This window comes from Elephas maximus, chromosome 22 (genome assembly GCF_024166365.1).
Source record: "Elephas maximus indicus isolate mEleMax1 chromosome 22, mEleMax1 primary haplotype, whole genome shotgun sequence".
Lineage (NCBI taxonomy): Eukaryota > Metazoa > Chordata > Mammalia > Proboscidea > Elephantidae > Elephas > Elephas maximus.
Window position 1 is genome coordinate 17309985 of NC_064840.1, and position 16419 is coordinate 17326403.

The window sequence follows — 16419 nt, forward strand, 5'->3', positions numbered from 1 at the left end:
GTTACTGGCAACTTGTAAGGACTCCGAAACTGACCACTACTTAATGCTGAGCAGCAACTCCTAAAGATTCCATTTATAATGACCAGTAAAATATTCCAGAAAATAAACAATTCTTTTAAAAGTCAAAAACCTACATTCTTTCCTCCTATCCAGAAGATCCAATTTCCTGAGCTAAAAATCCCTACCCAAACGAGATTAGTTTTTCCTATGAGTCCAGCAACTTTCCCTTGAAGCGTCGTCACTCTTCAAAGCCAGGCTTGATTAAGAAAACAAGCAACAAAAATTAGAATAGCTGAAGGCTGCTCGTCCCACAACATGTGGCCAAAATCACAGACCTCGAAATAGACTGGGTCCTTTACAGAGAAACTCATCAACCTTGGTACACCAGCATGGTTCCAGGCTGTCAGCATTAGCTGCCACCGAGTCAGCGCCAACTCATGACGACCCTGTGTACAACAGAATGAAACACAGCCCGGTCTTGAGCCATCTTTACGATCAGTGGTATGCTCAAGTCCATTGCTGTGGCCACTAGTCGGTGTGTTCTGAGTGCATGTCAACCAGGGGGCTCATCTCCCAGGAGAGTATCAGGCACTACTCTGCTGTGATCCACAGGGTTTTTACGAGCTAATTTTTGGAAGTAAATCACCAGGTGTTTCTTCTTAGTCAGAAGCTCCACTGAAACCTGTTCACCATGGGTGACTCTGCTGGTATTTGAAATATAGGTGGCACAGCTTCCAGCATCATAGTAACATGCAAGCCACCACAGTATGACACCCAGACAGGGGGTGGTGGGGATCCAGATTACCACACTGAAAATTCCGACTGTACACCATTAGAAGACTGAGTTTGGACAGTTACTCAGTAAACCTGGCTATCCTCAGATGGTACCTGTATCCCAGAACTATCCTATGCAGTACAGCTGCTCATTTTGGTCTGAATGGAGCCCACGGGGAAGACAGCTCATGTGTGGTTGACCTGGGCTTGACCAATCATCAGGCTATTTAGCTTAAAGACATAGAAAAGGAACCAGGACTTGGTGTTTTCAGAAAATACCTTCGAACGTTTAAAGGTGGTACCAAATGAAGAGGCTCCAAAAGTATCATCAAAAGTCACAAATGAAGAGTTTTCAAGCCTTCATACCAGTTGACTTGCTATGAACCAAAGACCAGAGTCAGCAGGACACTATGAATAGATTAAGGCTAAAGTCACCAGCCAGGCCATACCAGAGAGACCATTCACAGCATCTGGTTTTGATTGAAAATGTGACTCTATCCCTGAATTTTACTACTCAGAGATGCCCAGTTAGGCGCTCATTCCAAATAAAGTGGTACTGAACCGAAGAAGACAGCAAGCTCTCTAGGGCAAGGCTTCCCAAGCCTGTCTGCCCATCACAATCATCTGGGAAGCACTTTTTAAAAAGAGGAAGACACACACACTCACTCATTCAAACAAATATCTGAGTACCTACTATGTGCGAGGCAGTATTCTCAATACGAGGAATACAGCAGTGAATAAAACAGACAAAAATCCCTACTTTTATGGAGCTGACATTCTAGTAAAATGAAAAAGCATTTTAAAATAATAATAATAAAGCAGTACGAGAGGGTAAAGTACATCTCCTGCTCATCCCCACCACTTAGGAAGCTTGTTAAAGATACGATTCCTGGGTCCTACCCTGGTGTGCTTGTCTACGAACCTAAAGGTTAGCAGTCTGAACCCAACCGGTAGTACTGCAGAAGAAAGGCCCGGAGAGCTGCTTCTGTAAAGCTTGTGTCATTGTTAGGTGCTGTCAAGTCCTCTTTGACTCATAGCAACCCCACGTGGCAGAGGAGAACTGTCCCATAGGGTTTTCTTGGCTGTAATCTTTATGGATGGCCAGATCCTCCTCCTGTTGGGCAGTTGCGTGGGTTTGAAACACCAACCTTTCAGTTAGCAGCCAAGTGCTTAATTCTTTGTGCCACCAGGGCTCCTTTCTGTAAAAAATACAGCCAAGAAAGCCCTAACGAGCAGTTCTCCTCTGAAACTTACAGGTTCGCCATGAGTCGGAACTGACAGGAGGACAATGGGTTTATCCCAGGCTTCACAGTTCAAGCTCCACGGATAGGGTCCAGGAATCTGCATTTTCAAAGCGCTACCAGGGTGATTCTGATACAGCTAACCCAACACTGTATTTGGGGCCCACTGCTGATGAGGTTGTGGAGGCAATGTGGCTCCCAACTGCGACGAAATTAAGTTTCTGCATAGCGATGCCCTGGTATAACACTTGGCTTTAATACAAGCCATCACTTCTGCTGCTTCAATAACTACCTGGAGCCTTTCTGCATAGCAAGACAAGATCGTTGACAACAAAGGGCTTGAAAATAACCAGTCCATCAGCACTAAGACAACAATCCTCCATCCTCCACCCTCGCAAGGACTGGAGAGAGGTCCCTGCACACAATGAACAGCTGCAGGTCATCGGAATGGTGATCACCAAGGCATGGCAATCAAAGGCGCTGAGAGAGGCAGAGGGAAAAGAGCTCTTTAGTGAAATAGCCCTAAACAATGTGACATCGCTGCGAGGGACAGAGAAAGCACAGCAGCTGACAGCCGAGCCCGGCCTGGAGCTATAACAGACTAGATCTTTTAAAGCAAAGACTTTCAAACCAACAGAGACAGTCCCTTCTGATGGCAGCAGCTGCAGACGCTAATTAAAGGACAATTCTTACATGTGTTCAGTTTGGAAGGAGCGGCTGCTTCTCTGTTGGGTGTTTGCATCTACACCCCAAGTGCTGGGATGGCAATTTCCATCAGCTGTGTTGTGTTTGAAACGAAGGACAAAGTGTGTGTGTGTACATATGTGTGTGTATATATGTGTGTGTATATGCAGGGCATATGTGGGGACGGGGGTGAATACTTGATAGTTCTGTAGTACTCTACTGCAATTTGCACAGGACATCATTAGAAGCACGCTGTACTGGCCACCTCTTCGAAATGTCTCCTTGAAATGCTTGTACTATGATCAGCATGACTGAGAAAGTGCCATGAAAATGTTAACAACGCTATTGTCATCATTATCTATTCTGTCTAGTGTCATCAGTCTTTGGCATGAGGGAGGAGGTAATGGATTCTCCACGCACAGTGACCCTGAAATTCTGCTTCTTGAAGGGCAAAGTGGCCAAGGGAAAAAAGACAGACAGTCTCTTTTATCTCAGCAAATATGAACCTCAGCCTGATTTACCCATCCATTCAAAAAATGTTTATTGAGCATGGAATCAGCCAGGGTCTTGGCAAGAAACAGACAACACATTTAAACTAGATAACAGAAGACATGAATGAAGGGGCTTTTGCACAGGTGAAGGAAGGTTTAAGGACGATAAACAGGGAATGGTAAAGCACCTTACTGGACTGATACAGACTAGAGGAACCCCTGAGACTATCACTCTAAGCTACCATTTGAACTTGGAATTGAAGCTATTTCTGCAGATTACCCTTCAGCCAAATAATAATTGGCTTATAATAGAAATAATATCACCCGTGAGTTATGTGCTCCATTAAAAAACTAACTATATGAGACCAGACGGTCAACATTTACCCAAAAGCAAGGATAAGAAGGCAAGGAGAGGAAGGGAAGCTAGATCTACGGAAACAACAAACAAAATGGAAATTATGAGAATGCTGACACATTGTGAAAACTGCAACCAGTGGCATGGAACAATCTGTATAAAAATGGTTAAACCAAAACCAGACCCGCTGCCGTCAGGTTGGTTCTGACTTGTAGCGGCCCTATAGGACAGAGTAGAACCGTCCCATAGGGTTTCCAAGGGTGGATTTGAACTGCTGATTTTTTGGTTAGCAGTAGAGCTCTTAGTCACTGCACCATCAGGGCTCCAAATGTGGTTAAAGGGAAACCTAATTTGCTATGTAAACTTTTACCCAAAACTTAATAAAATGCTGTTTCAAAAAAACCATGGTCCCTGGACCAGCAGCAGCAGCACCTGGGAACTTGCTAGACTTGCAAATTCTTGGGCCCCACCCCAGACCTACAGAATCAGAAACTCTGGCTGTGAGGCCCAATAAACCCAGACAACATCACTAAATTGTGGGTCCAAAAATGGCAAAATTCTAAATGCACTCACTTGAAATATGGTGCCTTAAATGACCAGGACACTGAACAACTATTTTCAAAGACACGAAGAACTCAAAGAATCCCCCTAGGCAACACACTTGGCAATTGAATTGGGGTCAATAAGAGGTATTAACAACTCATTTCACCGATGAGAAAATTGAGGCTAAAAAGGCCAGTGATCCTGGGGAGACCAAACAAAGAGCAGTAATAAAACAAGAACCAATATTCTAAGTACCAGCCTCCTTCTGATGGCCAGCCAGCTTCCAAACTCTGGCTTCTGAAGTAGCAACAGGAAAACACACTAGTGAATTTTAAGACATGCCTGAAAACCGAATAATCTTATTCGAGAGATCAAAACAGCACATGTCTCACTGTCAAAACTATCATAAGCTGCCATATTTCACTAAAATAAACAATGAAGTTGTATTCATTAACTCTCTCCAGATTCCCAATGACAGCATAGGCTGGTGTTCATACAGGCCATGGAGTCACTACCTAAAAAGAGTCCATTTCCAAATTTTTCCTACATACGAAGAAACCACTGCCCATGAAATTGCTCAGCTGTGGGCTGAAAGTAAGAGAGGAAATATTAAGAAATAATCCCAAGCAGACTATCAGAACAAGGGTCATAGCAGCAGCAAGAGCAGGAGTAAAGGAGGTAGGAAGCCTGGTTTCAAATCTCAGCTGTGTCTTTTACTATCTACAAATGTCACTGTTTTAACCTCTGTGGCAGACTATTAATTGCCCCCCAAAATCCTTTCTTCCATAGTAATAGAATTTCAGAAGATACAGGCAATGCAGCTAGACAGGACATTTCCCAGCCTCCCTAGCAGCCAGACATGGTCATGTGACTGAGTTCTGGCCAACAAAATGGGATAAGAAAAGATATGCCCAAATTTCCTTTCGTTCTGTGTAACAGGAATTTGTTTGGACTGAATTTCTGCTCTTTCCTCCTGACAAACATCTGGAACAAGGACATGAAATGGCTCGACCTCAGCCATGTAAAAGAAGACAACATCCTTGGGGATGGGGGAGCCACAGAATGGAAGGAACCTGGGTTCTATGGTTATAACATACAACAGAGCTGCCCCGGCCCAGGCTGTATTTTGGAGTCTCTTTGTTACAGCAGCTTAGCCTGTGCCTTAATGAATACATTTCTATGTGCAACTGGGGAAAAACTTATGGAATGAATAGAGAGGAGGCAATGTAGGATCACAGCATAGGAAGGAGGTACGCAAGCTAGCTATAGGCTCAGAGAAAGGGCAACCTGAAGAGACCTGTTGTTACTTGCTGCTGTCAAGTAGGCCCCCAACTCATGGCAACCCCAAGCACAAGGGACTGAAATGATGCCCAGTTCTGCAGCCCCACGACCAGATGCAGATCAGACCTTTGAAACTTAGGCCACGGAAACCTGTTCAGCATCACAGCAACACACCAAGCCTCCAGTGACAGATGGGTGGTGGCTAGACATTGAGATACACTGGCCAGGGATCGAACCCAGGTCTCCCATGTGGAGGGCTAGAATTCTAACACTGAGCCACCACAGCCTCAGCCTGAGATGACCGACAGTATGAAAAGCATCATCACAAAACCAGCAAGCTGTGAAACTCTCACAAAGAGCTTAAATACAACAAGTGGTTAAGTTGTAAAACAATGTTTCCTTTGTAAAGATCAGCTACTTCCGCAGAAGGACACTAGTGAAGGCATCTGTTATGCAGAATTAAACAGATTTTATTGTGAACCAGATTAAGGAAGCACTGTTTCCATGGGCTGCCTGCCAGAACATGGGACTAGCCTTGTTATATAGAACCACACGTTGCAACAGAGTTTGCTATAATTTTTTAACATACCATGATTAAGCCATACTCACTGCTATGCAAATGCAAACCGGAATTTCTTAACTATCAAAATTCAAAAGGACCCAAGTTCAATTCCTTGCACTGCACTCCAAATTTTGAAAATTTCCTGGGTCTATCTTGAGTTACATACTTTAGAGAGCAAAACTCACACTGTGAACCTGATATGATGTCTATAACACAATAAGTAAGTTTGTATGCAAATCACATTTGTAAGAAATTAATCATTCATTTACCCAATAAATATTTGTTAAGCATTTACTAGAGTCCCTGGGTGGTACAAATGGTTAACAGGCTCTGCCACTAACTGAAAGGTTGGACATGAGTCCACCCAGAGGTGCCTCAGAAGAAAGGCCTGACGATCTACTTCTGAAAAATGAGCCACTGAAAATCCTACAGAGCACAGTTCTACTCTGACACACATGAGGTTGCCATGAGTCGAAAATGACCCAACGGCAACTCTGGTCTTTTGGTTAAACATTTACTTCGTGAAGTTCTATTGGGAGCAAGGGGGACATAATCACACAAAGGAGAAGAACAGAGGGCTATGGGCCCACAACAGGAAGGCACCCATTTCAGATTCAGTAGGTCTAGGAAGGGTTTCTTGAAAAACTGACATTTGATCCAAACCCAGGGAGGTAAATGGGGGAAAAGAGTGAACAACACACACAAGGGTCAGGAGCAAGTTCAAAGAAGTAAAGGAAATTAAGGATGTATGCAAAGTGAATGGCGAGACATGGCAAGCAACCGGGCTGGAGGCCTCCATAAGAAAGGCCTTGTGAGCCTGGAAGAATTTGGACTTCATCCAGAGGGCAACAGGGAGTCTTCTTTTTTTGGGGGGGGGGGGGGCCTTATTTTTTTTTTCATTCTTTGTTGATTCGTCAAATACAACGTTTACCGATTGAGTCCTATGCACATAGGATTCTTTATTTAAAAATGACAGTACACTTAAAATCAAAGGATGCTGTGGACTGATGAAATTGGTTGATATTTTTTACTGCAAAAAGGGCTCTAAGGTAAAACAGATGAACATGAAATGAAAATAGTTGGAAGAGAATTGGGAGCCTGTCCCAGTCTCTCCCTGGAAGGCAATCCCAGGGCCCTGCTCAGGGTTTCTCAAAAGTGTGAGTCTCCGTTAATCACTTGGAGCAATTGTTTTAAAAAAAATGCAGATTCCCAGGCCCTGCCCCTGTTCCTCTGGGTTAGACTCTGGAAATTTGCATTTTTGATGAGAACCTGCAGTGATTCACGGGTATGTTAAAGCTTCCAGCTACAACAGATCCAGGTGGACTGAAAAGGGACAAAGACATGTTTTTTTGGTCTGTCTGTTTTTGGTTTTTTGTTGTTGCTGCTGTTGAGAATATACACAGCAAAACATACACCAATGCAACTGTCTTTACATGTACAGCTCACTGACACTGATTACATTCTTTGAGTTGTATAACCATTCTCACCCACCTTTTTTGAGTCGTCCCTCCCCCATTAACATGAACTCTCTGCCCCCTAAGGTTCCTATCTAATCTTTTGAGCTGCTGCTGTGCAGCAGGGAGTCTTGAAGGGTCTTGGCAGTGGGATGACTCTGGCTGCAATGTGTAGGAGACCTGGGGAGAGGACAAGACAGGTGGCAGGGAGAACACACCAGAGGTTATCACAGTAATGTAGGCAACAGAGAATGGTGGTGGGAATTCACACAGAAGGAGCCGGACTGGAGAGGACGGGCAGCTTTGGGAGATACATCGGAGGTAGAATTCTACTTTTTCTTTTCATCATGTATATTTAATTAAACTGCATTTGTTTTACAAATTAATCTTCAACTGCCAGGGGAGCTTACCGAGATAGGTAAGTTTCTCTAAACCCCAAAGGTTTAGTGACGGATAAGTGGTCAATAGGTGCAATGGAATTCCAGTGGTTAAACAATGCCAGTATAGATCTACAATACCCTTATCTAGCCAAAGGATGTGTTTCTAGATTCAAAAACGTTCAGATTTTAGAAAGGGAAAATGGTATATATGCTATATACTATGTGACACATTAGGGTCTGGGACATCACCCCATAATCAAATGCATTCATAGTTTTGCAGCAAAATGTATGAATATTCACATTAAAAGGAATGAATTAAGGTAGTTTGCATCAGGTTTTGCCACAGACTGAGTTCAACTCAGGCTTTAATGCCAAATAAGGAACAAAATAACTTGAGGTTTTCCAGAGCTCTGGGTATCTCAGAACTGCAGACAAGAGATGGCAGACTTACAATTATATCTTAATTCCTATACTAAATTTGAATTTTTATATGAAAACTATATCCTCAGCAAACATTTTACTCCAAAGTACCAGGGTACTTGAGAAGAGAATACAGACAAGGAAATAATTACAAAATCCCATCAGTTACACCCAATTGAGCTACTAAAGAAGGGTGTAAAAATGTCATTACACCCAGGTATCAACCGGAACTCCAGGAAATAGCTGTTTTACATTTTCCCATCTTGTAAAATGGAAGGTGAAAAAACTAAGAAGACAGTCATGAAGCTGAGGATGCTGGTGCCAATGGCAAGGAGCAGAGGGAAGCCCCATAGCCAAAAAGCCCAAGAAAAGGAGGTCTCTGGCAGCCAGGAGCTTGTCCTAGCCAGAGGAACCAGCAGATATTCCCAATTCACAAGCTATGTCCAAGCAGAAGTCGCCAGCAGCAAAATCCATGTGACTACTGTGACAAAGCACCAGTTGGTAGTGATAAAAATGGTGACATCAAAGTAGTTAGAATTCTCAAAACGCCCAGATGTGCTTTGAAAACTACTGCACCATGAAAAACAAAACGACAGCTACAGTCAACATGAACGAAAACTGCAAGGGAGCATCACTCCCGGGCCCCTTCTGCTGATCCTTACTGGCCACTATGTGGACAAACAATAGTTTCTCTGAAGCAACTGAGCAGCGGTTTGCCGCATGTCACAGGACCACTAGCCCTCAACTGAGCTCCTTTATAAAGAACACACTCAAAACCTGTTGCTGTTGCCTCTACCAAAATTGACCCTGACGGCGTGAAAATCCAAGCATCTCAACAAGACTTACTTTCAAGAAAAAGCTACATGAGAGTAGACAACAAGAAAGTGAGCTCTTCAACCCAGAGGAAGAGGAATGGGAGCTTATGGAACAGTGCATGGTGGACTCTCAACTTTTACACAAAACCAGAGCCCTTCCTAGCTCCGGATCTGCCTGTGTTCTCTGCTGCCTCCAAAATGAAGTTCATTCTCACAGGTTGGTGTTCTACATTTCTTGCAGAGCTCTAATTAAAATATCCAAAACAACAACAACAAACAAAAAAGACAAACCAAAAAGCTCTACTGTTTCAAGGGAATTTTTCTGAGGGCTAATGAAGAAGCCTGTTAATGCATGTGAACAAGAGGAGCTCTGTGAGACACAGATAAAGAGATAAACGCCTCACTAGGCAACAAATGTCCTAGCACATCAGTGACCCCAGAAACACCACAAGGCCATTTGTGAAGACGAGGGTTCATGCCCCAGGTCTCAAGAAAGCAAAGCTTCAAAAGCAATATTCAAAGAAAAGAATGTTTCAGGCCATAAACACACAGGCGCAATGCAGACGTTCTGAAAGGAGCATGGGGCCAGCGCAGGGCCAGCCTCACAACACAATCATTTGAGAATATCCTCTCTCAGAAGTCTGGGGTGGGGACTAGGGTAACTTCTCTATAGGCACTGGGTTCTCCACTAATATGACACCAAGGCATACAAGCTGTTCATTCCAGGTCGGAAATAGTGAAGCCCCCAAGAAAATGCCTACTGGAAGTTCAAGACAAATGAAAATCTCTCACTTACTGTTTCTTTATGTGAGCTTCTGTAAAAGTCTATCTTCACTCTAAACAATGGGACAGTCTGGTTGTAAGGGGTATATCAAGAGCCCTGGTGGCGCAAAGGTTAAGAGCTCGGCTGTTAACTAAAAGGTCGGCAGTTACAACCCACCAGCCATTCCATGGAAGCAAAGACCTGGCAGTCTGCTCACTTTAAAATTTCAGCCTAGGAAACCCTATGAGGCAGTTCTACTCCGTCCTATATAAAGCCACTATGAGTCGGAATTCACTCCATGGTTATATAACAACAACTAAGCCAAACCAAATCCATTGCCATGGAGTCAGTTTTGACTCATAGTAATCCTGTAGTAACAGGGCAGAAATGTCCCATAGGATTCTCCAAGGCTGTAATCTTTACAGAAGCAGACTGCCAATCTTTCTCCAGAACGACTAGTGAGTTTGAACCACCAAACTTTGGGTTAGCAGCCTAGTGCTTTAACTACTACACCACCAGGGCTCCACAATGACGACAGTGACATGGGCCAAATCAGGAACAGAAACTATCTTGAACAAAAATTTTTTTAACTTAGGGACCTAAACCACCCAGAGTCTGAGCAAGGCCCCAAGATGAACTTTAGGATCCTAGAAGTTACGGTACATGTACACAGGGAAAAACTGTGCCATTGTTCAAAAGGACAAGGTAAACCTGCACGTAGTGACGTGGAAAAGACATCCATGATAAATTATTTTTTCTTTTCTCTATTTTGGGTTTTTTTCCCACGATAAATTGTTGAAAGGCAAAAAGCAAGTTGAAGAGCAAAGCAGAGAGTAATGTACATTTTTGCAAAAGGAACTATAAGATGCAGAAATCTTTATACTATTTGGCATAGTTGGGGAGCAGAAAGGATATACATAACCAATGACATTTGTTTCCCTAGGGAGAGAGACTAGAAAGGAAGGTAGAGGACTTTCCCTTTTATTTCATACATTTCTGAAGCATTTGCATTTTTTATAACAAGCATGTATTATTGTTTCAATTTTTTAAATTAAAGCAAGATTCTATTAAAGGCAATAACAGACTACACTCATGTGCCCCTTGACATTCACAATACATTCTGTGAAATAGTACATTATGTGATTTGGACGTTGAGTCAACACCTACTTCATCTAAAACCTGTTGCCACTGAGTCAATTCTGACTCACAGCAACCCTGTAAGACAGAGCAGAACTGCCCCACAGGGTTTCCAAGGAGCGGCTGCTGGATTCAAACTGCCGATCTTTCAGTTAGCAGCCGAGCTCCTAACTGCTGTGCCACCAGGGCTCTAGTTTATCTAAGGTTTCAAGAAATTCTGCTGCTGCCTTCGCATCAGCATTAGCAGACTCACCACTCACTTGCACATTAAAAAAAAAAACCAAACCCCTTGCCATCAAGCCGATTCCGACTCATAGCAACCCTACAGGACAGAGTAGAACTGCCCCATATGGTTTCCAAGGAGCACCTGGTGAATTCAAACTGCTGACCTTTTAGTTAGCAGCCGTAACTCTTAACCACTATGCTACCAGGGTTTCCACTTTCACATTATGCAGCGAAAAAACGTTGTTTGAAGCACTTGAAGCACCCAGAGCTAGCACTAAACTCTGTATCGTAATCTGGTCCTGCTTTTTCTTTAAGCATTTCTAAGAAGCTTCCCGCCTTAGCAGTGAGAGTCAACGTGCTGAGAGGAATTCACTTTTGTGTTTGCACCACCTCAATCCACATCATTAGCAATTTCTTCATATCTGATATAGGTCCCTCTTGCATTTTCATTAACCTTGTAGCTATCAGTGGAACTGATCCTTTAACAGCTTGGAGAATTTTTTCTTTGTTTTTTTTGAGGTCACATCCCTTGTGTCCCATTCTCCGACCCCAGTGGTTAAGAGCTCGGCTGCTAACCTAAAGGTTGGCAGTTCAATCCACCAACTGCTCCCTGGAAACACCATGGAGCAGTTCTAATCTGCCCTATAGGGTCACTATGAGTTGGCAGCAACTCAGTGGCAATGGGTTTGGTTTTGTTTTTTTATTTATTATAACCTTATAGGGCCACGGACATATACATGGTTGCACATTGCCCAAACAGACATTACGCAGCACATGACTGCATTCCCAAATAAATGACTTCTCATTTTTGCCCTTTAAGCAACAACTACAATATCCAACAATAAATTATGACAAGTGGGTAGCCCCTAATCTTTAGAACAGAGAGAAGAGGGAGACATCTAAAAGTCAGGAAAGCAACTGAATGAATGTGAAGGTATCGTGGACCAAATGGGCAAGAGCCACATTTCATGTGACAACTGTAACATCTGAGTATGTCAGCACTAGACTAACTCCAGAAAGATGGATGTAAAGGCTCACCAGATAAAGGCTATTTTTGTCCTGAAAGGCATACTGCAATTGCGGGATCCAAGGACTTGTGCTCCGAGATAATATGTTCCGCTCTTCCTCAAAAAATGAGACCTGGGGGAAAAAGGTATGCTTTAGATAATTACAACAAAAATAGCTAACGTAGAGGAGAAAAAAAAAAACCCTTCCTCTGTCTTTAAGCCTAAACTGGTATTTCTAGCTATAAAAGAGCCATCATTTAGCATGACATTCCATAAATCTATTGCTTGCTCACTTTGCTCAGAATTTTTGCCAGATCCTTGAATTTCCTGCCCAATTACTTAATTAACATCTTTCTTGAAAGTCAACTCACCTCCTTAAACTTAAATGCCTTGCTCTTCCTCTTCGCCTTCCTCTTCACCTTTCTTTCCTAAATTCAGTACCAATTAAGTGGACCAGAACAAGGCAAGCATCTGTGCCAGGGAGAGGGAACCATGACGGCCCAGAACTGGGTGTCAGGACCCATGCAACTTTTTTATATACCTAAAAGTGCTCTAAAAAATAGTCTATTATAAAGGACATTATTGGGATAATTGGTGAAACCTGAATAGGATCAGAGGATTAGATGAGTGGTGCAGTGGTTAAGCACTTGGCTGCTAACCGAAAGGTTGGCAGTTCAAACTCACCAGCGCTCCACAGGAGAAAAAGGTGACAATCTGCTTCCGTAAAGATTTATAGCCTTGGAAACCTTATGGGGCAGGTCTACTTTGTCCCACAGGGTCACTAGGTAGGAGTCAAAGTCGACTTAGCGGCAATGGGTTTAGTTTTTTGGGTTTAATGTATCGTTGTTAATTCCTGATTTTGATGGTTGTGTTGTGGTTCTGTAGAAGAATGTTCTTGTAGGAAGCGTTCAGAGGTAATGGGACATCAGTTTGGCAACTTATTTTTGAATGGTTCAGGAAAGAAGCTCTTAATACTGGACTTACAACTTTTCTATAAATTTGTGAATCTTTCAAAATTGAAATAAGTAATTATAAATATACCTCCTTTCCTTTAGTTCTAGCAATAATATCTGAGCATCTTCTACTCCTCTCTTCTAAATTCTTGCAATGTCCTGTCATTTTTCCTTTCTATGACATTGCTCACATTTTATCCCTCAATGCAGCCCATATCATTTTTGGACTCTGACATGCAGCTTCCTGCCCTCCTCTGCCTCACTAATCTGGGCCTCAAAAATCATCGGAGTCTTCAGGGACCAGACTCTGATCCCAGCCTCCTTCTTCGACAAGCCTAAGTGAACCCCAACTGCCTCACATACTAAACTGGACTTCCAAAACATGGTTCTTGAACTTTCCCACCAATTATCCCCTCCACACCTGTGCAGGAAAAGAGTTACCACAGCAGTCCTGACTACTCCCCCTAGAAACGCCTGCTTGCAAAGTTGGCCCCTGGTTGGCACCTAGCAACTTGAAATTTGGGAGGGTTCCCGCCATTCCCAGAACTGATGAGGGTGGCTCACTGTGACTAAGCTGTTTATACAAACAATTGGTTCATGCTCAACACCTGCTTTCCTTCTGGGAGTACAGAATTTGGGTACAGGCCAGACAGGGGTGTCTACAAGACCAGGCTCCAATAAAAACCCTAGGCATGAGTCTCTAATAAGCTTCTCTGGTTGATCATTTTTCACACATGTTGTCACAGCTTGCTGCTAGAGGAATGAAGCATGTCCTATGTGACTCCGTTGGGAGAAGAATCTTGGAAGCTTGCAGCTGGTTTCCCCCGGACTTCCCCCCACGCGCCTTTTCCCTTTGCTAATTGTGCTTTGCATCCTTTCATAGTAATAAATCATAGCCATGAGTATGACTATATGCTGAATCTTGTGGGTCCTCCTAGTGAATCATCAAACCTGGGGGTGGTCTTGGGAACTCCTGACACACAATCCAAATGCCCCCATTTCTCTCCATTCTCCAATCTATTTGTTCTAAACCACTAGAAGATAAACAAAAAGCAGCATAACATCTGCACGGTGCTGTTACTCAAAACTCCAGAACAGTGGGCATTCTCTCGCTGCTTTTCTCTGCCCAGAATCTATTTTTCTCTCAGCTCTGTGAACCTTTCCTAACTGTCCCTGGCTCACAACAAGCCCATACATTCACATCTCTCTCCACACTCCACTGTTGGTAAATTTGCTAATCTCTCTCCCCTTCTGTAATGTATTAGCTGGTAAGCTCTGCTTTACATATCTGCACTTTTCCTCCACTTTCCAAGATATTTTTAAACCCCCAAGAGTGAGGGCCATGGATCTTCAGTTCCTTTTGCAGGCTTCCCACGGAGCCAGGTACATTATCAGGCCCATCATGTGCACTTGAATATCTCTAACTAATAAATTACTCTCTGAGCTTTAAGGCTGATGCTTGTCTCTCTATAAACACAGTAAATGAATTGCCATGTCTAGAAACGACAGCCTTGTTTAAAAGAAAGAAAATACCACAACCAAAAAGATAACTTCTCATCTACTCTCAAATAAGCAAGCACCCAGCCACATAACAAACAATTATATTTAATTTCTTCAAAGGCCTGTTTTAACATCAAATACACATATCCACAACACAAACATACCAAGGGCGTGCCAAAGCAAACACTGTCTGGCTCACCCTACGATATGCATATCCCTGAATCCCCAGCAGATGGTCACGAAAGATCATCTTAAATTCATTAGTTAAAAGGCCAAGGTGGTTCTGAAATCAAACACAACTATAGATACAAGATAAAGACATCCAGGGGAACTTGTGAGCCTTCAAATTACCCAATATCAGTTCGAGAAGAATAGTAAAGAACACAAGAGACCTTTCTCCCCATGTAACCGTCATTAACTACAGAGTCACAGACGGAAACCTGCATACTGATTCCAGACAGAACCCAGTGGATTACCATCTCTGCAATGAACATTCTAGAACAAAAGGGCATGATGTACAAAAGCTCCTACCTGCTCCTGGGCCAACAAGGCCTTCTTCTTCATCACTTTCATGGCATAGATGTCCCCCGTGGCTTTCTCTCTGACCACCTGCACGTCGGCAAAGTGACCACAACCTACCAGGCTTTTGACTTCAAAGTCCTTGGTGGAAGGCTGGAGTTCCTGTAACTCGGCTATAGTGTCAGAATCTGCAACAGAAGGAAGAGTCACTCCCAGGTAAATAAAGTGCTTCAAATAGATGTATCTTTATGAAGGCAAAAAAAAAAAGAGAGAGAGAGAAAAACGTTCTTACGTCTTCCCTCACTGTCAAAAGACATTTAGTCACTTTCTTATTCCATCATGAATAATTATAAAATAAGCACAAAAGTGTTTTTTATGTTAAGTTAAAATTAAGGGCTCCAGAAATTCCAAAGTACAGTTTCCATGGTAGCTATAATTCAAATTCTGTAGAGTTAGAAAATAAGGGGAAAGACACAAATTGTGCTTTTCTTCTTCCTCTCTGATCACTGCAGGGCAATGTTTATTTAGTCAAACACACTTAGGAGCACTTAGACCAGTTTATAATGTGATGTATACAACACGATTCCCATCTCAAACAACTTCGTAGCAAATTCCAGATCACCCCACTCTGACTGCATGGGCTCTGCTCAGCTGTAGCCCACCAGCCCAAGTTTTCGCTTCCTAGGATTACATCAGTAATAGTAACAGCTTCCTTGCCTTAATACTTGGCAGTGTTAAATAAAAAAAGGGGTGGGGGAGAGCTTAGTCCAAGGAATCAAACGGTGCCTCTTCAGGGCTGTCATGCCCATATCTAGACAGGTTTCCAACTATCTTTCTTTTTTGCATATTGTCTGCCTTAGGGAAACCCTGGTGGCGTAGTGCTACGGCTGCTAACCAAAAAGTCAGCAGTTCGAATCTGCCAGGCACTCCTTGGAAACTCTACAGGGCAGTTCTACTCTGTCCTATAAGGTCGCTATGAGTTGGAATCAATTCAACGGCAGTGGGTTTTGGTTTTTTGGTCTGTCTTAGTAAGCTAGTGCTGCTATAACAGAAATACCACAAGTGGATTGCTTTAACAAGCAGAAGTTTATTCTCTCACACTCTAAGAGGCTAGAAGTCCAAATTCAGTGTGCCAGCTCCAGGGGAAGACTTTGTCTGCCGGCTCTGAGGGAAGGTCCTTAAATCAATCTTCCACTGATGAGGAGTTCCTCAGCTCAGGGACCCTGAGTCCAAAAGACACACTATTCTCCTGGCTCTTCTTTCTTGGTGGCATGAGGTTCCCTGTCTCTCTGCTCACTTCTCTCTTTTATATTTC

The 16419-nt window shown here is 43.1% G+C and overlaps 1 protein-coding gene across 10 annotated transcripts in view; it reads right to left on the reverse strand.

Moving 5' to 3' along the window:
- CIT (citron rho-interacting serine/threonine kinase) overlaps nt 1–16419 on the reverse strand; it is a 174246-nt gene that overhangs the window by 139569 nt on the left and 18258 nt on the right. For 9 of the 10 annotated variants that reach the window (XM_049866326.1, XM_049866324.1, XM_049866320.1 and 6 more), the window contains 2 exons: nt 15117–15292; nt 12164–12265 (listed from right to left, as the gene is read on the reverse strand). In XM_049866326.1, the coding sequence (XP_049722283.1) occupies nt 12164–12265; nt 15117–15292 (278 nt within the window). The remainder of the gene's footprint in view (nt 1–12163; nt 12266–15116; nt 15293–16419) is intronic. The other variant, XM_049866325.1, reaches the window with a different exon arrangement.